The 24,487-nt window shown below is 50.8% G+C and overlaps 9 protein-coding genes across 9 annotated transcripts; 7 read left to right on the forward strand and 2 right to left on the reverse strand.

Moving 5' to 3' along the window:
- Positions 1 to 612: 612 nt before the first annotated feature.
- Positions 613 to 2,404, forward strand: J7T55_005916 (glucan 1-4-alpha-maltohexaosidase; the record flags this gene model as incomplete). Its single annotated transcript, XM_053138574.1, has 4 exons — positions 613 to 1,226; positions 1,285 to 1,666; positions 1,736 to 2,259; positions 2,380 to 2,404. 4 exons carry the CDS (start codon positions 613 to 615, stop codon positions 2,402 to 2,404), a joined length of 1,545 nt encoding a protein of 514 aa, XP_053000686.1.
- A 971-nt stretch (positions 2,405 to 3,375) lies between these two features.
- On the forward strand, positions 3,376 to 5,365 carry J7T55_005917 (ldehyde reductase; the record flags this gene model as incomplete). Its single annotated transcript, XM_053138585.1, has 5 exons — positions 3,376 to 3,663; positions 3,752 to 4,007; positions 4,186 to 4,639; positions 4,828 to 4,884; positions 4,954 to 5,365. 5 exons carry the CDS (start codon positions 3,376 to 3,378, stop codon positions 5,363 to 5,365), a joined length of 1,467 nt encoding a protein of 488 aa, XP_053000687.1.
- Positions 5,366 to 6,084: 719 nt separating this feature from the next.
- J7T55_005918 (uncharacterized protein) lies at positions 6,085 to 8,386 on the reverse strand (the record flags this gene model as incomplete). The annotated part of the gene is made up of 5 exons (XM_053138596.1): positions 6,085 to 6,318; positions 6,376 to 6,462; positions 6,518 to 6,564; positions 7,361 to 7,911; positions 7,962 to 8,386. The coding sequence occupies 5 exons, from the start codon at positions 8,384 to 8,386 to the stop codon at positions 6,085 to 6,087; spliced, it is 1,344 nt and encodes a 447-aa protein (XP_053000688.1).
- A 1,146-nt stretch (positions 8,387 to 9,532) lies between these two features.
- Positions 9,533 to 10,367, reverse strand: J7T55_005919 (uncharacterized protein; the record flags this gene model as incomplete). The annotated part of the gene is made up of 2 exons (XM_053138607.1): positions 9,533 to 10,296; positions 10,349 to 10,367. 2 exons carry the CDS (start codon positions 10,365 to 10,367, stop codon positions 9,533 to 9,535), a joined length of 783 nt encoding a protein of 260 aa, XP_053000689.1.
- Positions 10,368 to 11,455: 1,088 nt separating this feature from the next.
- J7T55_005920 (uncharacterized protein) lies at positions 11,456 to 12,448 on the forward strand (the record flags this gene model as incomplete). Its single annotated transcript, XM_053138618.1, has 2 exons — positions 11,456 to 11,951; positions 12,015 to 12,448. 2 exons carry the CDS (start codon positions 11,456 to 11,458, stop codon positions 12,446 to 12,448), a joined length of 930 nt encoding a protein of 309 aa, XP_053000690.1.
- A 1,109-nt stretch (positions 12,449 to 13,557) lies between these two features.
- On the forward strand, positions 13,558 to 15,055 carry J7T55_005921 (uncharacterized protein; the record flags this gene model as incomplete). Its single annotated transcript, XM_053138629.1, has 2 exons — positions 13,558 to 14,218; positions 14,283 to 15,055. 2 exons carry the CDS (start codon positions 13,558 to 13,560, stop codon positions 15,053 to 15,055), a joined length of 1,434 nt encoding a protein of 477 aa, XP_053000691.1.
- A 1,092-nt stretch (positions 15,056 to 16,147) lies between these two features.
- Positions 16,148 to 17,280, forward strand: J7T55_005922 (uncharacterized protein; the record flags this gene model as incomplete). The annotated part of the gene is made up of 3 exons (XM_053138641.1): positions 16,148 to 16,231; positions 16,507 to 16,658; positions 16,737 to 17,280. The coding sequence occupies 3 exons, from the start codon at positions 16,148 to 16,150 to the stop codon at positions 17,278 to 17,280; spliced, it is 780 nt and encodes a 259-aa protein (XP_053000692.1).
- Positions 17,281 to 18,935: 1,655 nt separating this feature from the next.
- On the forward strand, positions 18,936 to 20,437 carry J7T55_005923 (uncharacterized protein; the record flags this gene model as incomplete). The annotated part of the gene is made up of 2 exons (XM_053138652.1): positions 18,936 to 19,073; positions 19,127 to 20,437. 2 exons carry the CDS (start codon positions 18,936 to 18,938, stop codon positions 20,435 to 20,437), a joined length of 1,449 nt encoding a protein of 482 aa, XP_053000693.1.
- Positions 20,438 to 21,246: 809 nt separating this feature from the next.
- Positions 21,247 to 24,419, forward strand: J7T55_005924 (vacuolar membrane protein; the record flags this gene model as incomplete). Its single annotated transcript, XM_053138662.1, has 5 exons — positions 21,247 to 21,258; positions 21,322 to 21,564; positions 21,651 to 21,770; positions 21,824 to 23,038; positions 23,088 to 24,419. 5 exons carry the CDS (start codon positions 21,247 to 21,249, stop codon positions 24,417 to 24,419), a joined length of 2,922 nt encoding a protein of 973 aa, XP_053000694.1.
- Between the last annotated feature and the right edge of the window lie 68 nt (positions 24,420 to 24,487).

Raw genomic sequence — 24,487 nt, forward strand, 5'->3', positions numbered from 1 at the left:
TGTCATATACATGACAGGTTGACAAGTCCAGCGCAATTGACCATCTCCAAGCCCCCCACCTACGAATTCGTCAATGGCTGCTGACACCAAGAAACAGTCTTATCATCAATGCCACTCGACGTCACCTCATGCAGTGCATCATCCCATCCCAGCTGTTCCAAGCTTCCGTTGACGGGAACCAGCACTACCGTTTGATCAACAGCACTGTCCTCGCCAGTTATGTCTGCACGCTGCCACTCAGCTCGTGTCCCCCAGCGACAGAATTTCAGGTTTGCCGGGATGGTCCCGTGGGAAACCTGGAAGCTCCGAAGGTCTGGCTACCTGTAGCGCCAGGAACCTTGTCCACGTAAGCCTGTTCTGGATTAATTCCAGGCGATGGAGGGCACCATCAGGGCCGGATGTCACCTCTACTACGATAAGCGCATTGCTAGTGGGCGGGAAGCTGATGGCGGCCAAAAACCTTTTGTTACAAGTTTCGCTGGCGGTGAGCCTGTTTTATGTAGCAGCTCGGTTCTAATATCACTCACTCAATCGCTCAGTCCTCGCAAGTTCTCCAGCTTTCCAACTTTGTAGAATCACAGATTGTTTGAAGAGCAATTGCAAGCCGCCAATATGGGAGACGAACAGCAACCAACCCCGGAGAACATGACCATGATGCAGGGCTTCGAGTGGTATGTCCCTGCTGACCAGAAGCACTGGGTCCGCCTCGAGAAGCACATACCACAGCTCAAGCAATGGGGCATCGACAACATCTGGGTCCCTCCCGGATGCAAGGGCTCCTCCAAAGATGGTAATGGATATGATATCTATGACCTGTACGATCTGGGAGAGTTCGACCAGAAGGGCACCGTTCCCACCAAATGGGGCTCCAAGGAAGAGCTGGTCAGAATGGCAAACACAGCCAAGGACAACGGCGTTGGGATCTACTGGGATGCAGTGTTGAATCATAAGTTTGCTGCTGACCGCAGGGAGAAGTGCGACGCCAAGGAAGTTGATCAGGAAGACCGCAACAAGGACGTCAGTGATACCTATCAAATTGAGGCATGGGTTGGTTACACGTTTCCTGGGAGACGCGGACAGTACAGCAAAATGAGATATCACTGGTATCATTTTAGCGGTGTCGATTTTAACGCGAAGAACAACAAGAATGCGATCTACAAGATCATGGGTGACAAGGTCAAGGGCTGGGCTGACGACGGAGATGTCGACGGTGAGAAGGGCAACTAGTGAGTGAAATTGGCCCCATTCAGCATGCTTCTAGCTCGATCTAACCATCTGAGACAGTGATTTTCTTATGGGGTCAGATTTGGATTATGATCATCCAGAAGTCCAGGAAGATGTCCTCAACTGGGGCAAGTGGATTGCAAGCCAGCTCCCACTCAAGGGCTTCCGCTTCGATGCCATCAAGCACTACAGCGAGGACTTTTTGCGCAAGTTCATCACCAACATGGATGAAACTTACGGCTCTGGTTGGTTCGTCGTCGGCGAGTTCTGGAAGGACAGTCTTCAGGACATGGAGGCGTACCTTGACCGTATGGGGAGGAAATTTGCTCTTTTTGATGCCCCACTGGTCTACAACTTCAGCGAGATTAGCCAGGGCGATGGCGCAGACATGCGCAAGGTTTTCGATGACACACTTGTACAGGCTGCACCTATCTGTGCCGTGGTAAGTCTTCAGGTCCCTCACTCATACCGACCTGTTCGCGGAAGCTAATCGCATGCGACCCTGCTGCAGACACTAGTGATGAACCACGACACCCAGCCCTACCAAGCCCTCGAGGCGCCCATTGCCGACTGGTTCAAGCCCCTCGCCTACTCGCTCATCCTCCTCCGCGACACGGGCTACCCCTGCGTCTGGTACGGGGATCTGTACGGCGTCGACCCCAAGGGCGAGAAGCAGTCCTTCCCGCCCTCGTGCGGCGGCAGCCTGCCCAAGCTGATACTCGCGCGCAAGCTCTACGCCTACGGCAAGCAGGCCGATTACTTCGACTACGCGACGTGCCTCGGCTTCGTGCGCTACGGCACCTGGGACCGACGCTTCGGGTGTGCCGTCGTCCTGTCCAATGCCGGCGCCGGCTCCAAGCGTATGCATGTTGGCGAGATGCACGCCGGGGAGAAGTGGACTGACGTGCTTGGGTGGAGCGACCGGGAGGTCGAGATTGGGCAGGACGGATTTGGAGAGTTCGTCTGCGGCCAGTGCAGTATCAGCGTCTTTGTGAACAAGGACGCTGAAGGCAGGGAGAAGTTTGGAGAGAAATTGTAAGTGGTGGCGTTCTATCCCTCCCTTCCGTACTTCCCTTTGTTCCTGCGCCGGCGGTGCTTTCTCGGATGACATACTAGCTACGCTCCCTCGAACATTTGCATGCTAACCAATCACAGTGACAGCAACATTTATGATATTTGATACGGCGACAAGCATTATTTCCGGGTCTGTGCTAGGATTAGACCGGCTATAGAGTCGTAATTACGCACAATACTTTATGCAAGTGCCCAAGCAACTAGCAGTGTGGTTCTCATTCTTTCCATTGCACAGAAAATTTCGCAGTGATCTTCAATGTGCGTCCGAATATGTGGTATGACGAATGTGGCTAATATACATGTCGGAGGTGATCCTTCACGACTATCGCTTACAAATAAACCGCGTGTATTGCACTCAGAGCGTTAAAATTTGAAGATTTTAAGGGTAAGCCAGCATTGAAATAGCTTCCTAAATATCTTTCGATGCAGTCTTAGATACGTTTGTGCAGCCCATATTGACTATAGGAATTCAAGTCCGAGCCACAGTAGTGACAGTTCAACTAGGTAATTTCCCTCGTCTCTGGGCCAACCCCTCAGTAATTGGAGGAGTCGTGGATCATGGTTGTATTTTGTGAAGTCGTAAGCACTTCACACCGAGTCTAGGTTTCATTGCAACACTTCACGTGCATGGTGAGATCCTTAGCATCGGAGACTTTTGACTGCTGTCAAATCAACATCTTGCAGGATTCTTAGCTAGAGCACTTGAGCGGCTTCTAATCCGCTTCCACCGCTTCCGACCCGCCTTCGGTAACTTTGAAGCCTTCGTCAGAGGGAACTAGTTGCGGGAAGCCATCGTTTCGGGCCAACCATAGCCATAGCGGGGCATTTGTCATCGACGGAGGGATTGGTAAGAAGAGAACGCAGGCTACTGCAATGAAACACCCCACAGTAGAGGCTATGTACTACACTCCTTCAAGACTCAAACGAGAAAGGTAGATGCCCGGGTATAAGTAAGGTTTGGTGTCAGCATTTTCCAATGGATAAGCTTATACTTGACCTCAAGAGTTCATTCCTCTGGTTTGAGCAGCACTTTTTTTCACCAATTCAACAGCAGTGCCTTGCGGAAGCAATCCAATCATGACGGCTGCTAAACTTGTCTTTGGAGGTGGTATCTTCACTGCCCCGTATGTCCCCTCTGTGGATGAGGTCCGGGAATACCTGGACCTCCTTGAAGAGTTTGGTATCAAGGTCATAGACACAGCCGCAGTTTACGGAGACTCTGAGAAGTTTCTTGGTGAGACAAAGGCAGCCAGCCGCTTCACGATCGACACGAAAAATCCAGGAGCCATGAATCCTGAGCCCTCGACGAAAGACGTGGTGGTCGCCGCCGGGAAGGAGAGTCTGAAGAAGCTCGCCACGTCGCAGGTTTGTTCCCCACCTGACTCCGAAGACCCACTACGTGTGGAACTCGTCATGGAGCAAACCTTCTGAAGACGCTAACGAAAATCCAAAGGTCGATGTATACTATTTGCATAGTCCAGATACCCGTCTCTCTTTCGAGGGGACGTTGGAAGGCATCGATTCCCTGCATAAGTCCGGGGCCTTCCGGAGGTTCGGCCTCTCGAACTTCACCGCGGAGCAGACGAAGGAAGTCCTTCGCATCTGCCGAGAAAGGGGGTTTGTGCCCCCAACGGTATATCAGGGCAACTACAATCCCGTAGGCCGTCTCGCCGAGACCGAGCTCTTCCCCATCCTGCGCGAAAACAACAGTAAGCAAATTTCAATGGATGTCGTACCACAATACAAAGCACCCTTCTGCCACACTCGAGGCAAATAACACTGGCTGTCCCATGAAATCGCATATCATAGTCAAACAGCTTTTCCTGGATTTCTACATATAAGGAATGTCTTGCATGAAGCGCAAATGATTGACCGCGTCCGTTCTAGTTGCTTTCTACGCCTACAGCCCCATCGCTGGTGGCTTCCTAGCCAAGACCACGGCACAGATCAAGGAAGGCAAAGGCCGATGGGATCCGGAAACTTTCATTGGCAAAGTGTACCAGGACCTGTACAGCAGCCGGCCGGCCATCCTGGGTGCGCTGGACACGTGGCAAGAGATCGCGGCGTCGGAGGGCATCTCGGGGGCGGAGCTGGCGTTCCGCTGGGTGGTCCACAACTCGATCCTCGACGGAAGCAAGGGCGACGCGGTGATCATTGGGGCGTCGAGCCTGGCGCAGCTGAGGGCCACTGTGGCGGGGATCCGGAAGGGCTCCCTCAGCCCTGCCGTTCAGGAGAAGGTCCAGGGCGTCTGGGAGAGTGTGAAGCATGCAGCGTTTCTGGACAACTTCAACGGCATGTCTAAGGATACCTGGAAGGACTTCAAAGTTATGGCTACTCCCGAGTAGGCTTCAGAAAAGGCATTCAAGTCGGCGCCTGCTCTGTCCTTCAAAACTTGAAAAGGTGGGCGTGGGCTTCTGTTATGTTATCAACCCTCTGCCAGTCTTCCTAGGTCTAAATTGCTCCAAGGCCTGTGCATATGCGCTGCCCTCCAATATTTTCAATAGGTACTCCTCAATTCTATTGTTCCAGGCAAATCGAGCCATTGTGCTGTGACGGCTTTGAGAACGTCTCAAGAAAGCCGGTATAGTGCGTTTATATTGTAATTCGTCAACTGAGAAAAGTTTTCATCCCTGGTTACTTAGATGACTATGGTAGTCTGAACGCCATCTGCTCCATGGTGCCACTTCCGAGCTCAGGATCCTTAACACACCTAAAAGCTTTATTAGACTGGCTTCGGAGACCACAGCAAGGACCCTCGCCATCCTACCGATGGGATTCGGGAGATGAGTTGAAGCGAGACATTAGTCCGCAGCTGCCGGGCCGAAGAGACGAAGGGGAGGGACAAAGAGTCGTTGGGCGACAAGAGACGACAATACCGACTACGAGGGCTCCTATAACGAGTGGCGAGACGGCGTTGCCGACTACGAGCGCGGCTCCTCCAACAACTACCAGCGGGCTTCCAATCGTCACCACCATCTCCATTAACCTAGACGATGTCGCGACTGGGAATGTTTACGCAGTCTCAGGCTACTATGATGGACCAAAGGCCGCCCATAGCGGTGAGTGACTGCATTTTGTTAGACCTACTCATGATTGCATTGTTGAACATGTTGAATTACTCGAGGTCTTCGAGCCGGACCCGACCGATATCCCTTGGATCATTAAGGGCCCGGACAATATGCAGCATTTCAACATAAATTCAGTCACCATCGGGAATCGACACATAGGGCTGGTCCGTCAAGTTTGCCCAGGCTATAGCGTATGTTGGAACAGGGTATTAGAATAGAGTACTCGACGTTTTGTCTGCTCTGTGTTGGGAATGGGTGTCTGGTTGGGGATCTTTTGTCAATCCTATCGGGCCGCGTCGACTTCAGTACTCTCGTGTGACTTTGGAAGTAACCTGATGATCAACTTTATATGAGTGAGAAATTTCATCATCTCAATCTCACGATTATCAAACGGCTTGATTCGAGTCTTGCTAGAGATTTGGACTGGACGCTCTTGTTGCAAACCCATCAAACTCACGGATCAACATCCCCGGGCCCGGCCATGTTGGTGTAAACATACGTACTACACGCCTTTTATCATCGGTCGCATGCTTTCCACCATGTTGCTACCGGCCAAACTCGGCTTGCATGGCCCTCATTTTTGGGCCCATAGAGTTCCACTCCTTTCTGTGTCTCTTGCTCGTGATGCGCTCAAGTTTCACAGTTACGAGGCACATAAATCCGCCATCTCCGACTTATTTGATCAACCCAAAATGCTCCATTTCACAGCAGTGACTTCTCAGTAACGATGCCTTGTGCTATAGTCCTTCGGGCTGACCACCAAACCTCTGCCCTTCTTGGCGCCCCGGAACACGGTCTCAAGGATGTCGATGAGCTCCTGCTTATCGTCCAGCACCCAGTTCAATTTGTTGTTGTTTCCGGTACCGAAATCGCACATTATGTGCTTGTTGCGGAAGAAGAACATGATGGTGCAGGGGTCGTACAGCTCGTACATGGTGTTGAAATCAGGGACCTACGATTACTTAGAGCCTGTTCCTGCTGCCAACTTGGATCCTCAGGGGAGACTGACCTTGTCGATGTCACAAAGGTAAATGGCGGCGAAGTTCTTGACGCGGTCGGCTATCTTGTAGAGCACTTCATCTTGTCGCATGCAGTCCTGATCGCAGTCAGCGTTTGTGTAAAAGCAAGGCAGAAGTGATTGTTCCCCTTACTGAGTCATGGTCACGTCCGAAGCGGATGACAACTAAACGGTCCTCCTCTGTGGTAGCGGTCAGTTGTGTGAACCAGTGTGTCATGGATGAATTGAAGACGGACCTGAAAGGATCGCTTGGTCAACATGCCAGCCTGAAGGCAGATGAGGAAGGACTACGGATCCCATGATGCGTGGCTTCTCTTAACGTGACGATTTTTTTGGCAAATTAATTGGAGAGTCGTAACGATCAGTGATGGATGCGATGCGGCGGTGATGGCTGGATGTTATTGCAGGTGGGTTGTGGTTGTTGGTTGAGGCTCAAGTCACTCAAGGTTGGGTTAGGTGAGATGGAAGAATGCATGAGGGAGTCAGCCAGTGGGGCAGCCTGAAATGTTTGCCCCACCCGCGTGGCTTGGCCCCACCCAGGTACCCAGGTACCTAGACCCAAGTATTGCTGCAACTTCAGGGTTAAAACCAAGGGTTGCCCACTGCTGGAACCCCCTTCAATACACACTCTGGTTCCATTCCACTGACCACAATGTTGTGGCACACATTTCCAGAGGAACGAAAATTTATCCGAACTCTCCTCAAAAAGACATCTCAAGCCGTGCAAGAAAGCGTTGTCCATTGCTAGCAATACCTCATTCATCGAGATTCATGGAACACTAGAGCGCGCGCGTGATATATAACGGTGTAAATAAACTACTAGACAAAAGGAAAAACACTCAAGTCTCTATCTCATGTGCTGTACAGTAACATGTCCATCCAACAACTTGTTTCCCGCAATTGAAAGTAACATCTAACTATGAGATTGCCTCGGCTATTGAAGATTAATTGAAAGTTTAAGCTTTCCCTTTCTTACCAGCCTTCTTGCCTTTCTCCTTCTCTGGTCCTTTGGCCTCTTTACCGGCAGTCTTCTTAGTCGGCTTTTTCTCACCCTCGTTGGAGCCTTCAGGTCCCTCTGTCTTCTTAGCAACCTTCTTCTTCTTAGGCTTTTCTGCTTCCTCAGAGCCTTCAGATGCTTTTGGCTTCTTCGCAGCCTTCTTCTTCTTAGGCTTTTCCCCTTCTTCCTCAGCACCTTCAGACGCCTTCGGCTTCTTAACAGCCTTCTTCTTTTTAGGCTTCTCCTCCTCTCCCTCCAGGCCTTTAGATGCCTCCGGATTCTTGGCACCCTTCTTCTTTCCGGGCTTCTCCTTCTCTTCCTCGGAGCCTTCAGATGCCCTTGACTTCTTAGCTGCTTTCTTTGGCTTTTCCGCATCTTCCTCAGCGTCAGATGTCTTCGTTTTCTTGGCCATCTTCTTTTTGGCTGGCTTTGCTTCATCGTCCTGGTCCACATCAGCAGACTTCTTGGTCTTCTTAGATTTGTTTTCCTTTTTGCCTTCTTTTTCATCTTTGCTGCTCTGTTCGAAAGGGCTTCAAGCCATGTTAGTATTCCTCATCAAAAATCGACATAGGAGTCTTACATTTTCTCCCTCTGGCTGCGGATCTTCTTATGCTTTAGATGAGAGTTGTCCAATATAGCTTCTGAGCCTTCCACTTCCTGGTCATCATCACCACCTTCGTCTTCATCCTCATCGCTGGCTGCTTCTTCGTCTTCATCACTTGCTTCTTCTTCTTCGTTGTCACTAGCTTCTTCATTTTCATCCTCCTCACTAGCTTGTTCTTCTTCATCTTCTTCGTTTTCGTCGTCTTCTTCCTCACTCTCATCATCATCATCATCATCATCCTCTTCCTCTTCCTCATCATCACTAACTGGCCGGGTGGGCTTCTTGTTGCGAGAGGAAAGCTTTTTGGGCTCCTCAGACCTCCCTCGCGAGGAAGCCCTTACTCGAGAAGTTGCCCTAGAGGGTGCCCTGGAAGGTGCTCTGGAAGATGATCTTGGCGCCATAATGTCAGATTGGAGTGAAAATATGGGTCAGATAATCTTCAGTTGTGTTGTATCTTAAAATGTTTGATGGATTCAGGAAGTTGCCCTAAGAGTTATTTTGTAGAAGAATGAGGTGTTTGCACAATGCAGTAATTTCGCAATCAAGCGGAGCGGATTGATTGTATTTATTGGCAAGCCTCGTACCTTGCGAGTCTCTACAACTTCTTCTACATTCTATTTCCAGTCTACAAGGATTTTATTATTTGGGCAAAGAGCAGGTGGGCTGCGCTATCAGTCTCACCTATTAAGCTAACTGCTTATCATCTATGGCTGACGTTTATTACTTCACTGACCTTTCCGAACCCAGCAGCTTAGAAAGACAGAATGACATGATGATATTGATCCAAATAAGCTCAAAATCACCGTTGAAATATGGAAGGATTCTGGGAGGATTGAAAGGATATATTGAGAACCTGGTGCACAGGTACCAGTACACCTCTAGTACAAATCAGTGACGCTTTTGGCGAGTGCCAAGTGTTGAATTATTCGCCAAACACATGATGGCACTTCTGACCACCATCCTTACATCATGGACCCCATTTCTTAGTAGGATTCAGATGATATGCCCACCAGCCGCCACAATTTCCTTTTAACCATGAGACGGTGGGAGATGTCTCATGGATTACAGCGGCAGGTGTAGACAAGTCGTGATCACAGACACCTGTCACAAGAACGGACTTGCCGATTGGATTAAGTCCGAGGCTTTTTCATTGACACTGCTTGGCAAGTTTGGGATACCCTTGCGTGCCCCGATTCAAGAGGGAAGAAAGGCAGAGACTGGCAATGAGTTCCATGTCTCCATTACAGAATTTTACTAATATATTGGCACAAAAGAATCATCTGCCTCTCTGTGCCCTATTGAAATGAATATGGGAGATGAAGAGATTCCATGCCGAAGGTATACAGGTTACGCTTTTTTTATTAACTGACTACGTTATCAAAGTCGCATTTTGTTTGGAAATAGTGCGACTGGCATGATTTTGATGATTTGAAGCCAAAGTTCATCCACAATAATATAATTTCTATAACCACTTCAATCCATGAGCTGTAGAACCATACCTAAATAGACACCATCTGAAGAACAACTTCCCACTAATCACTTTCCTGCTAGTCACTTTCCTCCTCAGAGCCACCGTCTTCAGATTCAGAAGCCTCTTCCTCTTCTTCAGAGCCCTCCTCGGATCCCTCGTCAGAGCCCTCTTCAGAGCCCTCTTCCTCAGAGTCCTCTCCCTCAGAAGCCCCTTCCTCAGAGTCGGATTCCTCTGCCTCAGAGCCCTCGTTAGAGCCCTCGTCAGAGCCCTCGTCCTCGTCCTCAGAGCCTTCCTCGTCAGAATTCTCTGCGTCAGAGTCCTCGTCAGAGTCCTCTTCCTCAGAATCATCCTCCCCAGAGCTCTCTTCCCCGGACTCCTGCTCAGACTCCTCCACAGAGCCCTCTTCCTCAGAATCTTCCTGCTCAGATTCTTCCTGGTCAGATTCTTCCTCCTCAGATTCTTCCTTCTTAGGAACCTTTTTTTCGTTAATTTTTGGTGCCTTTTCCTTGCCTTCCTTTACCTTCTTGTCTATCTGGGTTTTAACCTGTTCGTCTTTCTTCTGTTTGGCTTCTTCATCCGCCTTCCGTTTAGCATCCTCTTCTCCCTTCCGTTTGGCTTCTTCTTCTGCCTTCTTTGCTTCCTCATCTGTCCTCCGTTTAGCTTCCTCGTCCGCCTTCCGCTTGGCCTCGTCTTCAGCCTTCCGCTTGGTTCCTTCGTCTGCCTTCTGTTTGGCTTCTTCGTCTGCCTTTTTCTTTAGTTCTTCTTCCGCCTTCTTCTTGGCTACTTCTTTGCCGCCTTGTGCGGCGACCTTTCCCACTACCTTGCCCAAGGCTAGACCTCCTATGTCATAATGTCAGACTCTGCTGGGTGAAGAGTGGCGTAGTAAACTTACCTTTTACCAGTCCTGCCATGATGGAGATTCTGGAAGAGTTCTCTGTACTGGGCGCTTCAAGTATACGATATTAACAACAGAATGTTACCAAATTGTCTTGATTTCAGCTGTAGAACAACTTCTGAATGCTCGGTCCTTGATGGAGTGAAGAATGGGCTCCGACTTGAGGGTCCGCAAGATTGATAACGCATTTGTTCTGTTCGTAGGCATGGGTGGGCTTCATATCCTGACACTAGGTTAGGAGTAACATACGATTCATTGGCTCTGTGTCAGATACACAGTGTTGGCTTCCTACGAGATGACTGTCATCCTCAAAAACACGCCTTACATCCATCCATCTGGGAATGGATGAGGGTTTCTAATTTTACCTGGAGTTTCGTGACCACATTCATGCCAGTCAACTCTCCTTGATGTCCCAGAGAAGGAAATATGGCCTCTCTAGGCTTCACGCATCGCCACAAACCATCAGCTGAAGGGAGCTGCTGAGACATATCTCATCATACAGTCAGCCGATTTACACATTTATTTAAGAAATCTGGCATCTAATGAGGTTGTAGCTATGTGACTTCTGGATTTGAAGTCGTGGAGGGTGTCATGATCAGCTAAGGAAGGAACACACGAGACCTTTGATGCACACCTGGTAGACAGGCAGAAGCGCGCCACCATTTTGGGGCTGACCCTGAGGCTCAATGTTGGCAAGCGAAAGAGACAAGTAATAGTCGCTGACTTACGATGCGAGTTCTTCCAAAAATGGTCGAGGATGGCCTCGGAAGGTCCGTAGGCTGTCAGATCCGACCAGATCACGCTGAGATTTTGAGATTGTCCAGGAGTATTATTGCTATGTGTGAGTGGGTCTGTGACAGCCACATCTCACATGTTCCCATCATCTCACCATCCGGGTCTTGTGAATGAATTTGACACCAACAGAACAATCCTTCAACAGTTATAGCTGACATTTTCATGTTCCCTGGCAATCAAATGCCAGGAGATATTTCTGGCTGGCTGGACAGAAAAGAGTGGAGTGGTATATAAGCGGACATCGCATTTGCAGAATGCGTCACCATCTATATCAGAGAGGGATTTCGGATAGCATATAATAAAATCGCGATGAATGTAGATGCCAAAATCAGACCAGAATCCCGCAACAGAATATTTCACAAGGGCGACAGTCTTCAAGAGCTCATACTGGATCCCAAAACCGCCGTTCGGAGGTACGCTGAAAACAACATGGCGTCCAATGACCATTCTGCCCAGCACGCCTCGGAGAACCCACGTCAGGATCTCTCCAACCTGGTCTCAAACTACTCTCAAGAAAAAGGGCGACGTGAGAGATTCAGCTCTGGTTTCCCTCCTTCTTCTTCGCACAACCCTGGCGGTTCAACCAGCACATCGCCCCCGGTGCCACTTGCTGCGTCCTTTAGCTCGAACGGGCCGCCTCTGCCGTACAGACCCTCAAGGCCCAGCACGCCCGAAGTACGTCTCATCGGGCCCGCGCCTCCCAAGCCTGAGGTTGAAATGACCGGCTTTCCTGCTCCCAGACTTTATCACCGCATGGTGACCGAGTACGAGACGATCAGAACTATTTTCTACCTAGCCAGAACACGTAAGTCTACAAGCTGCAAAGCCTTATTCGGAGCAGGATATCTAATCATATCTCTTCTCCCAGAGCCGAGCCACAATGACCTCAGTCCCATAGCCGCAAAACTAAAGTTTCTTTCCCGCGAAATCTGGAACCTGCGCTACAATCGTGCGGCCGAGTTCCCATACAGCGAGGCCGTCACCGAGGAGCGCATTACAGAGTGGAAGGTTCAGTACGATTATTGGGCCGATGTGCTGGAAGATCTTCTCGACCCGCGCTATGTTGCCAGAACCGAGCTCGAGAAGAGCGAGGAAGACTGGGCAGGTGTGGCGGGCCTGGCTTCGGTCCCTGGTACTGTAGGCATCGCCAGGAAGAAGGTGACACTTGCTGACCCGTTGGATGATTCCCAAGATCAAGAGGATGAAGAGGTCGGCCCTGTGTCTATTTTGAAAAAGAAGAAGGCGGTTGGCAGTAAAGATGCCCCCAAGAAGAAGAAGGTGCCGAAGAAGGCGTCCGAGTAGGTCTGGAGGGAGGTCCAACAACATAGACTGCACCATTTATCAAGAACCTTGTTGTATCATCAATTTTAACTCTTTACATGCTTTCGTCTCAATTGTCAGATCACTGCTAGGGAACTGCGTAACTAGTTGACTTGTCTCAAAATTGGCATTCAGTTTTTGTACCACACCTCCTGGAATTAATTTCTCTGGTAGATCCCCTGGAGTTTACGTTCGGCCCGGCCAAAGAATATGCCTGGCGAAGATCGTGTTACACGGTCGTCCCGTGGTAGGGCTGAAGCAGTAGATTACGCCTTGTCCTATGCAGTCATGCACATATTGGTCTCATCACGTGCGGACTAATTCTCCGGGGGCAGGGGTTTGCATCCGTGTAGTCTATTATGCAGGCTCAAGCTATCAGGAAAGGCCAGTACTGCAACCCTCAGCGTCCGCAAGGAGCAAACAGGCGGGGTCCTCCAACGTCAGATTATGCAAGCTGACCATATTTTCACGGTGAGACATGCTCGATAGGGGTGTTGGTATGATAATATATTGCACAGTCTTAGGAGTTTGGGACCAAGACTAGTACTTTTCGAATGTAAGCCGATAATAGCCAAATAGCCAAGGGTCTAGGCCTTGATATATTTGCTGACATACGACGACGTCAACACCTCTGACCACCCCGATTACGGGATGCCAAGACTATCTTTGCAACACAAAGCTGTTTTGATGCACAAGTCGAACATGATCCTAATAGGAAACATGGCTGGCCTTGGCTTGGGGGCGGCCGAGAATTATATCCTATCTTGTTAGCCGCTTAGAAGTGCCCCACCTACCTACCCGCGTACTTGAGTACTTCATGTAGTTAGGTGCTTACGTTCGTCGTACAAGCTGACCTGCCCCACCATCATGACCCTTCACCTTTAACCTCAGCACATGACATTCTCGAAGCGCAGTCCACTACCCCACCAACACAAAGTTTCCGTGACAGTCCGGCCCACGTCTCTTCTTCCTAGAGTGAATCGTTCTCTCTCTTTTCTCACAAATTTCGTACTGGGTTGTACTTTGCAGGCCTTCTGTCAAGCCCTAGCTCGGAACCTTGCACTTGAATCAATTTCTACGTTATCACTGCAATGAAAAGAAAAGAAACTCAGAAGTCTCGTGGCGATAAGCCTTCGGAGATAGCGAACCAGCCAAAACGGACTGACCAAGCAGAAGCCGAACAAGTCCCGATCTGGAAGAGACTGTTTCTGTTCAATGCAGTAGAGGAAAGCTTGGAAACCGTTAGCAAATACCGACCCGGCGGCTATCATCCCGTGCAACTTCATGATACTCTTCACAAAGGCAGATACCGGGTCATTCATAAGCTCGGGTATGGCGGCTTCTCAACAGTATGGCTTTGCTGTGATGAGAAAGCGAAAGACCCAACTTACGTTGCGGTCAAGATCCTGCTGGCCAGCGAGTCGGAGGAGGCGTGTCGCGAGCTCCTTGTGAGCAGACTGCAAGCAGAAGGTATCGGAAGAGTGCCTGGTGGCGAGCATATCTGCCTGCCAGTGAACCGATTCGAGACGCAAGGTCCAAATGGGAGCCATATCTGCCTCGTCTATCCTGTTCTGGGCCCCAGCATCGCATCTCTAGCAAGATTGCTACGAGACGGTGCTGGAAAAGACAGCACAGATCAAGCCGACAAAGACAAACACGAAGACCATGTCGAGAATTATACAAAGTCTCATGGTTCTACTCTGCGAAGTGTCTCTAGACAGGCCGTTCAAGCACTGTCTGCGCTTCACAGGCGTGGAGTTTGCCACGGAGGTAAGGCTTCAGACAGATGTTCCCGAATCAACACTAATCGAAATAGATTTTCGGCCGGCCAACATATTGCTAAAGCTGCAATGCCTCGATGGATTGGACGAGGAAGAGGTTCTCGAGATGCTCGGCAAGCCGGAAACTACCAAAGTCAGAGTCCGCAAGAGCCCGTCCTCCACGCCGGCCATCACTGGTGCGCCAGATTACCTGGTGTATCCGGTTGACTTCGATGATGCAGACCCATCCTTGATTTCTACAGAGGCCTATGTCACCGACTTCGGGCAGTCATTTGACATATCAGAGGACGCCCTTCCCACAAGCTCCGGCATCCCTGCCGACTACCGCGCCCCTGAGATGGTCCTGGGCCAGACCGCAGGCATCGAGATGGACTTATGGTCTCTCGGGTGCACGCTATTTGAGATACGAACGGGGAGAAGATTGTTCTCTGTCTTTCAGCTCTTGCGCTTTGACGGCGCTGCTTACTTGCTTGAGCTAGCACCACTCTTGGGAAAGCCACCAGAGGCATGGTTGGTGCCTTGGAAGAAGAAGTTGCGCGCCCTTCTGTCCGAGCCTGACGGGGATTCCAAGGCCGAGACGAGTATCGATACAATGAAATCAGAAGCCGCACGTCGTAGAGCAATAGAGGAGGAAATCGAGGCATCCGTTCGTTGCACCGGAGAGGATTGCGCTCACGGGCCACATGAGCCCATCTCAGGGGATGAGGCTCGGATCTTTTCTGATCTTCTGGAGAAGTTACTAAGGTGGATACCAGAGGAGCGCTTGGCTTCCAGCAAGGTGCTGGAGCATGAATGGTTCAAGACTTGACCTACACCGAAAATCCAGGCCGCTCACTTGGCCAGTACAAAGCCATATTTAGATTCAGCATTAGATGTTCTTAGACTCTGGCAATGATCCAGTATAAGTCGGGACAACCGAAATAGAAGCTCTATATTTATCTTCAATCTCTGAATATTTTTCAAAAATTCCAGAATAAACCGCCACAGTTCATCCTTCGCGTCCACCGATGGCTAGTCCTGCTGCAGTGATCTTCGGGAGCCCCAAGACATCGGAATTATTCTGATATAGGTATAATTTACAAAAACATCTCAGCCATGGGACTTGGTGTGAATAGGGCTACAAATCACATGTCACTTTTATCTCATATTCCTGCTTATTCTCCCAGAGTGGTAAGGTCTCGCCCCTCGGATTCCTGCTCGCTCGGCGCGACTTCCGGCTCCAGGAATCTCGTACCCATCAGGCGAGCCGCAGCCTTAGGTGATCAACTACCACACCTGCCAGATTCCACCGCGCAAGATGGAGGCCAGTCAGCAGTGATAAGTCATATAAGCGCTTTGAGGTTCTTGTACAGAAAGTACAGTAACTTAGACAGTACATACCTCTTTGAAGACTTTGGATCCACACGACTCAATGAGAGGTGGGCTGTCCACGATGCCGATTGAAAGCTCAGAATCCTGTGGTGATCATTCAATGCTCGGCTCAAGCCTTATTGCTATGGCTTTCCTAACTGGGTCCCCAATGCGTCTTGTGATATTGGGGCACAGTCAGCTTCTCACAACCAGTCGAATGTCGATGGCGACCAGGTGGTGACAATCCACGTATCTCGTCAGAGATGGGTAGTCTAGACCAATACAATGGATGATTCCCAGCTGAGGTGGTCAATTTCCCACTATAGAGATGCATCCAGGCAAGCTGAGAATTGTTCAACGCGTACTCATGTTTTCCAGATCACGGCCAGTATATTTTATAAAGCTAACCCCCAGGACAAGCTCTGGTCACATCGAGAGCACAACGTGTCACTCAATCTACTTCGCAAGTTGATCAATATTATTTTCGATAGTTTTACTGTTTATATTTACTACTTATTGCCTCAGTTGAAGCCCCTCAAAAAGAGACCCTATGGCGAAGAAAAAGTGGACAGTGGCTCACACTAGTGAGGAAGAAGGAGATATAAAGAATAGCTACACAAAATGGATGCCCAAGGTGAGCAGAGTCAAGGCCCTTGTCCTCCACAACGTTGCAAAGCTCCAAAACCCGGCGAGGACCGGAGGAGTAGCTATATTGCAACGCATATTGCCAGCTGGTTGGGAGTGGCTGAGACCAAGGATTAACATCATGTTTCTTCTCCCCTGGACTTTCTACAATTCCAAAGCAACAGACTCAACTGTTTTACAATACCCAATCTGTTTGATTCTCCGCGAGAGTAAAGCTGCTTTCGATTATGCAATTGGTTTACTGACAATCTCTCAACGCTTTAGATTGTCTGGCTCACAGATCTTCCCAGCAAGAGCAAAGGCTCAACTATCCAGGAGAAATTGGTCAGAGCCTATGGAGACATGATAAGCGAAGCAGCCTACGAGTATTCCGCGCAACATCATAAGGAAGAACCCCTTCGTGCCTGGTATATCAGGTACGTATTTGGCTCAGCTATCTTGAGTAAAACCCGTGAAATTGTAATACATAGGTGCGCTCGTACTGAAAACATCAGGAGCCGTGTCCATCAGACAACCACGGAACAGGGGGACTCGGAAGAAGACGACCCTCACATTACCATTTTCGCGAACAGGGACCCTGATGCATTTAAGAAAGATCGTGACGACAACGAATTCGACTATTCAGGCCACGTCTACGTTCACATCGATGAGGCCTCGGGTTCTCCGGATCGCCTGTTGCATCCAAGTGAGTTTGAACATGGTCGGTTTCCCGTCAGTGGCTCCGAGTCTGTGTGTGCCCCTGTGGTGCTTTGGAACAATGCGGAACAGGAAGAAGATCCCGAAGAATACGAACCCGAGGTGTTTGGTCCAAATGAGAAATACTATACAACACTAGGCAAGGGAAGCAATGACGAAGACGCCGGAAAAGCGGCAGGAAGTGAAGTCAAGAACAAAAAGGCCAAGCGAAAGGAGAGAAAGGCAGCGAAGGCTAATCAAGGGAAGCATAAGGGGAAAGGGAAGGCCAAAGTAAAGGACGAAGGAGACGATGAAGGTGATGAGGAAGGGGTTGAAGGGAACGAAGATGAGGACGGAGAATAGAACTAAGAAGCATCTTGAGGAGAAGAAGAGTGGTAAGAAATAATAAGGCCAGTAAACGTAACTATTCAAATAGGAGTTAATTATAGGGATCATTCTTTTAGTATTTTTAGTTTCTTTTATAAACTAAGATGATGTTATCATCAATAATGCAGGGTATATTAACATCTATTCCTGTTTTGTAACTACAACACTCCAATTTGAGAGCAGTATTACGTATATTCCGATAGTACTTGCGATGTCTCTGTGTGATGGTCCTGGTATCATAGGCCGTATTTGATGAAGAAAAATCATGAATCGAAGCTAAAATAGACCTGCACACGCATCCGCTATGCCTCCTGTGCTTCCTGAGAGGCCCAATGGCTCAGAGGCTGCAGGGCAAGATAACGTTTGATTTGTTTGCTCAAATTTGAGGTTTGGTCTCTCGGCGTTCCTGGTCTTTTCCTTTGCGTGTTTTCAGCGATAGTCGTTAGCCTTGTTGTTTTGGTTCAACAGGATGAGAGATCCTACAATCGAGGGTATGGGACGCTGGAATAATACATAAGCGCGTTCCTTCTTAACCTCCGGTCTCAGCTCTGGCACTTGTGTTATTTTTATCACATGACGCCCTGATATTTGTCGATCTGCCGAAAGATCGGCATTCAATGCCTGTTTTCTCTCTTCCTAATTAGGCAGGTAGAATCACTTTGTGAGCTGCCACTTTTCACTAAATCAGAAGAATCTCTCTCGAAGGGGGTGATGCGAGAAGTAATCACCACAAAGGCGATATGTTGAACAATTGAGACTCTAGAGAGGCACCTGCTGGTATAGTCTGAGACTGAGACTGTGGAGTATATTCGACAGCATAATATCTAGCATATCTTTCCATGGCGTGCTGCTTGCTGTCCTCCTTCCCCTCAAGGCTACGCCAAGATTCAACACAAGACCTATGCTAACCGCCCGGCATAGCCATGGCTCTATCCGCGTATCTGCGAAGCGGTTCGGGTGCGAAAAAAGTGTCCCGACTTACAGATGCACAGGCTGAAATTAAATCAAGACACAGACACAACCTTCTCGTTGCCAGCCGGCAGCTGTAAACATCCCTACTGGAACTCTCTGGAATGTGGAAGTCCTGCAATAGATACTCTGTGCCTTGCCAATAGCGCGAAAACAACATTGGGGAGTGTCATAGTTCTCCTCCGGTAGTAGTTCCGCTCAACCATTTGTCTATTATTCCAAGACCACAATTAGTGCCCGGAAGTCTGATAGCAGACGAGGTCACGATGGCGTCTCAATATAGTAAGCGGTCCAATTGGTCAGGCAGGCCGGAATAAATGAAGCCAAGGGAAAGCCAAGTCAAAGCCAAGATCTCTGCACTGAACCTTGCGGCTTATCGCTGGCTTGACCTGCTTCATCAGGAATTCGTAGGTCGTATTGCGCTTTCCTGAAGAGAAGGTCACAACTGGGTAATTGCCTATTCATGACTCCGTGACGCTATCTCGGTGAGGAAGGTAGGAATCATTCTCACGTCTAGCACAATGTGAAGGCAAAATACGCGGAAATGATTTAAGGTAAACAACCCCTCTGCTCAATCTCCTGCCAAAACACCACCTTGCCATCATCACACATTCGTTCTAGCCCTTGAACAGTATTGTTCTCCGCATTCCTAGTAATTGATCATGAAGTCTGCTCTAGCGCTGTTGGCTCCGGCCATGGCTGCGGCCGTCTCCTTGAAATCCCTGCTCGGCGAGAGCGAGATCACCAAAGAGATGTACCAATCCGGAAAGGTCCATGAAGCCATCATGGAGTACAAGATGGTATTGTGACACGGCCCATAGAAGTGTAAAATCCTGGGACTAACATGGAGCAGGACGAGTGGGAACAACGCCGCGCCGATGGAGCATACAACACCTCACAGTTCCTCCAAGCCCTCCCTGCCCCAGTCAAGTGCGTCAACGGCCAAGCTGTTGTTGTCCCGGGCGACCGTCTGCAGACCTTCCGCTGCGGCAACCTCGATCTTCAGGACTTCAAGACCCACGCTGAGTTGGGTAGCCGCAGCGGCTCAGGCTCATCTTCCTGGGGATGGACTTCTCCTGAAGGACGTGAGTTCGGCGCTATCGGCCAAGCCGACGGTACTGCCTTCATCGAGATCTCCAAGACAGGAAGGATCACCTACCTCGGTCGTCTCCCTCAGCAATCAGTCACTTCCCAGTGGCGCGAGATCAGGACTGTGAAGAACTACTTCATCATCGGAAGTGAGGCCTCGAACCACGGCATCCAGATCTTCGATGCCCGGAAGCTCCTGACTGTCACGTCACCTAAGACGTTCAGCACTTCCAGCGACATTTCCCTCTTCAACGGTCTCCCTACTGGTCGAACCCACAACGTTGTCTCCCTTGAGGAGAAGAACTTTGCCGTTGCAGTCGGCGCACAGCCACGCACAGACAAGTGCAAATCCGGACTGATCTTCATCGACTTGTCCAACCCCGCCAGTCCCACCTCCCCCGGCTGCGCTCCTGGTGACGGCTATGTCCACGATGCCCAGTGCCTGGTCTACCGTGGACCAGACACTCGCTACACTGGCCGCGATATCTGCTACGGCTACAATGAGGACACACTGACCATCTACGATGTCACCAACAAGGCCGCCGCCACAATTATCTCTCGAACCAGCTACACTGGCGCGTCCTACACGCACCAAGGCTCCGTCCTCGACCCCAACAACCAGGAATACCTTCTCCTCGATGATGAGTATGATGAGGAAGATGGACGTGCGCCTGCTGCCGACGGATTCCCCGTGACCTACGTCTGGGACATCCGCGACCTGCGTGCACCAAAGCAGACGGGCCTGTACAAGTCCACAGTGCGGTCCATCGACCACAACCAGTACGTCCACAACGGTCTGTCCTTCCAGTCCAACTACGGTGCTGGCCTCCGCGTCCTCGATGTGTCCTCAGTGCCACAGGACCCCACCGGCAAGGGCATCAAGGAGGTCGCCTTCTTCGACGTCTTCCCAGATGACGATGCCCAGTCCGGCGGCGGCAACGTGGCCTTCACTGGCACCTGGTCTCACTACGCCGGATTCCCCTCCGGCAATATCCTCGTCAACACGATCGAGCGTGGTGTATACATCGTCAAGAACCCGTCGGTCACTGGCCAGATGAAGGGCCAGTATGCTTAAGCGCTTTGTCTGGGTGAATGGGCACGGCGGAGCAGAGTTGGGTACTCGGGAGAGATATAAAGACAGTCTTCCTATACATACTTCAGACCCTGTAAATACCTACATATGCAGTAGCAATTGAGCACAAAGCATGATTTGACTCGCTCACATGGGTTCCCCAAGGAACAACTTTGAACGTGACATTTTTGCGAGGCTTTGGATTGAAGGGGCGTCGAGTAAGCACTGGCTATTAAAAGAAAGCGACGTCTAACGGCTCAAACATTTTGAGAGTTTTGAAACGATGTGAAAGGTGAGTTGAAGATCAGACTTGTACACGCGGTCCATAGGGTCCCACGGCCCGAGTCTTACACGTCAGTAGAAAGAGGGAGGCATATAGCTCAAGGAGGTGAGTTTGATGTTGGTATCGTGTGTGCTTGATGCCGGAGAACCTCCACAGTCAACTTCAGGTTGGAGAATGCCGAGTTTACTGGAATTCCTAGGCAGCCTTGTTGGGACGAGGTAGGTCAAAAACGGGAGTAGACTCGAGATGTTGAGGACAAGACTCCTATAGCTGGACCCAGAAGACCAATGCAGGCATGAGCTGTTGCAGGGGTGGGGCCAGGCCGAGGTGCCCCATACCCCTGCAGCCACTGCATCACCAGCTCTCGCTCACGCTAAAGGCGCGGTGCCGTAGCGGCAGCTATCAGCGCTCCCCGGTAAGCTCGACGTCGCCATCTCCCAGCCGGGCATCTTCACCTCCATTCCTGTCCCTTGAATGAGCATGCGACAGGCGCCCAGATCGCTGTCACGGAGGCAACGATAGGCAAAGCATGGCGCTCTCTGTATGTATTCGTCCGCACCACAAGCTGGCGCAACCAAATGTACTGACCCCACCGTCACCGCAGTGGAAATCCTTCGACTTCTTCGATGTCAGCCAGGTTAAGCTCGCCGACGACGACGAGACACGCGCCTTCTTCGACAGCAACGAGATATCCAGCGTCTGCTCTGGCTCCGATAGCCTCTTCCTCGGGAGCTCCGACGGCCATGTGCGCATCGTAGGCCCCAGCTGGAGGATCGTCCGCAGCTTCCAGGCGCACGAGAATGTCCGCATCTCGCACATGCGCCAGGTCGAGGGGACGAGCTTGCTTGTCACGGTTGGAGTACGATACATACCATGATCCATATGTGGCAGAAGACCCAGGAAGTCAAATTGCTGACGTGCTATGCTCAACAGGAGGATCTCAGCGGCGAGCCGGTACTGAAGGTCTGGGCTTTAGACAAGCCGGTCAAGAAGACGGGTATGCCGACCTGCCTGAGCAGCGTGACGATTCACAATGGAAGAAAACAATTTCCCGTCCGTAATCCGAAATGAGTTTCAATCTGGATGCATGGCTGAGAGATTCCTAGGTATCGGCCTTCGCCGCGACAGAAGACCTGTCCCAGATCGCTGTCGGCTTCGCGAACGGCGCAGTGACAGTCATACGAGGAGACCTGGTCAATGACCGCGGCGCAAAACAACGAATAGTGTACGAGTCCGAAGAACCGATCACTGGAGTCGAATTGCGAGCCGACGAAAGACTGACGACCCTCTTCATCTCGACGGTGTCGCGGATCCTGAAGTTGACAATCTCCGGAAGAGGGCAAGGGCAGCCACCGAAAACAGTCGAGGACCTAGGGTGCGGCGTCGGATGCATGGCCGTAGACAAGAGAGACGGGAACATTGTTGTTGCAAGAGACGATGCGATATACTATTACACGCAGGATGGACGAGGGCCTCCCAAAGCATACGATTCGCCGAAGGAGCTGGTGACAGTATACCAACAATACGTTGCAATCGTATCGCCTCCGTCATCAGCTCAGTCTTTGAGGGATCCAGAATCATTACGAAGGCGCTTTGGGGGCTCCGCGGCTGATGCCATCTTCAACGCGTCGACCTTCTCCCTATTGGAGCCAGATCTCAAGGTGATCGCACACACCGAGACTCTCATCTCCAAGGTGATTGCTGTTTTCGAATTGTGGGGTGATCTATACACTTTGACACAAGATGGAAAGGTTCACAAATACCACGAAAAGACTCTTCAGCAGAGGCTGGAGATGCTCTATCAGAGGAACCTCTACCCCTTCGCGATATCGCTCGCACAGACTGCCGGCCTGGACAAACAACAGCAAAACGTCATTTTCCGCAAGTACGGCGATCACTTGTATCAAAAGGGAGAGTATGATCAGGCCATGGCCCAGTACATAAAGGCAATCGACAATACAGAACCGTCGCAGGTAATCAGAAAATTCCTGGACACTCAGAGGATACACAACCTCATCGAGTATCTGGAGCAGCTTCATGAACATGGGAAGGCCACCTCGGACCACACTACACTGCTGTTGAACTGCTATGCAAAATTGAAAGACATTGAGAAGCTGGAGGCATTCATTAAGCAACCTGGGGAGCTCAAGTTTGACCTGGACACGGCAATAACAATGTGCAGGCAAGGAGGGTATTTCGAACAAGCTGCGTACCTGGCCAAGAAACATGGCGAGAACGATTTGGTGGTGGATATTCTGATTGAAGACCTGAAGGACTATAAAGAAGCCCTCAGCTTCATATGGCATCTCGATCCGCAAACGGTAGGTACTAATCCACCTGAAAAATGAGCAAGATACTAACGCAGCCCAGGCTTACCCTTGCTTGATGAAATATGCCCGGGTCCTTATCGAGCATTGTCCACAAGGCTCAACACAAATATTCATCGAGTATTACACGGGAAACTATCGTCCGCGAGCACGCCACGCTGCCACCATTGAGACCCCGTCATCAGGCGGTGGACGCTTTGTAGCTGGCGCAGCGAGCGCCGTACAGAACCTTTCTAACCTGCTTCCTCTGCCATATATGAACTCATCTGCGGTCGCCTCGCCACCAACCCAAGGCAACATACAGCCCACTGTCAGCGATGCGACAGTAATGCTCGATGCTGATGATGCGCCGGCTCCTAAGTACACACCACCGCAACCACGGACCGCATTCTCATCGTTCATAGATCACCCCGATGAGTTCATCGTCTTTCTCGAAGCATGCCTCGGAGACGAGAGCATATCCGACGAAAACAAGACCGACCTTTACACAACTCTGTTCGAGATGTACCTGCACAAATCTACAGAAGTGAAGAGCGAGCACGACCGTGAGCAGTGGGAGCAAAAGGCCAAGAAACTTATCGAAGGCCGAGGCGTACCCATAGAAAACTCAAATGTGCTGCTGCTCTCACATCTCTCAGAGTTTCGAGACGGCACGACGCTGGTCAAGGAGCAGGCCGGTCTGCTCTCGGACATTTTTCGCTCCTACACCTCGGCTAAGGATACTCGCGGCGCGATGAAAGCTCTCCGCAAGTACGGCCCACAGGAGCCCTCCCTGTACCCCGCCGCGTTGGCATACCTGACCTCCGACTCCCGCGTCCTCGACGAAGCAGGGCTCGACGAGCTGGCCAACATCCTGAACACGATCGACAAGGACGGCCTGCTGGCGCCGCTGCAGGTAGTGCAGATGCTGTCCAAGAACGCAGTGGCAACGATGGGCATGATCAAGCCGTACCTGCACGAGACGATCGAGCGCGAACGCAAGGACATCGCGTCCAACCGGCGACGGGTCGCAGGGTTCCGGTCCGAGACGGAGCAGCGGCGGGCCGAGATCGCGGACCTCGGCGCCAAGCCGGCCGTGTTCCAAGCCACGCGGTGCCCGGTGTGCACGCAGATGCTAGACCTGCCGGCGGTGCACTTTCTGTGCAAGCACAGCTTCCACCAGCGCTGCCTGCGCGGCGGCGATGGCGTCGACGGCGAGTGCCCGCTGTGCGCCCAGAACAACTCCACCATCAGGGCCATCAAGCGCGGCCAGGAGGAAAATGCCGACCGCCACGAGCTGTTCAAGGACGAGCTCGAGCGCAGCGAGGACCGCTTCGCGACCGTGGCGGAGTGGTACGGGCGGGGCGTCATGAATGTGCAGCAGAATCTGGAATGAAAGCATACAGAAGAGTTTATGGGATGAGATCATGAGAGGCTGTGTTTGATGGCATGAAAGCCGGAGGG

Source organism: Diaporthe amygdali (assembly GCF_026229845.1).
Source record: "Diaporthe amygdali strain CAA958 chromosome Unknown NODE_1_length_4327563_cov_65_473760, whole genome shotgun sequence".
NCBI lineage: Eukaryota > Fungi > Ascomycota > Sordariomycetes > Diaporthales > Diaporthaceae > Diaporthe > Diaporthe amygdali.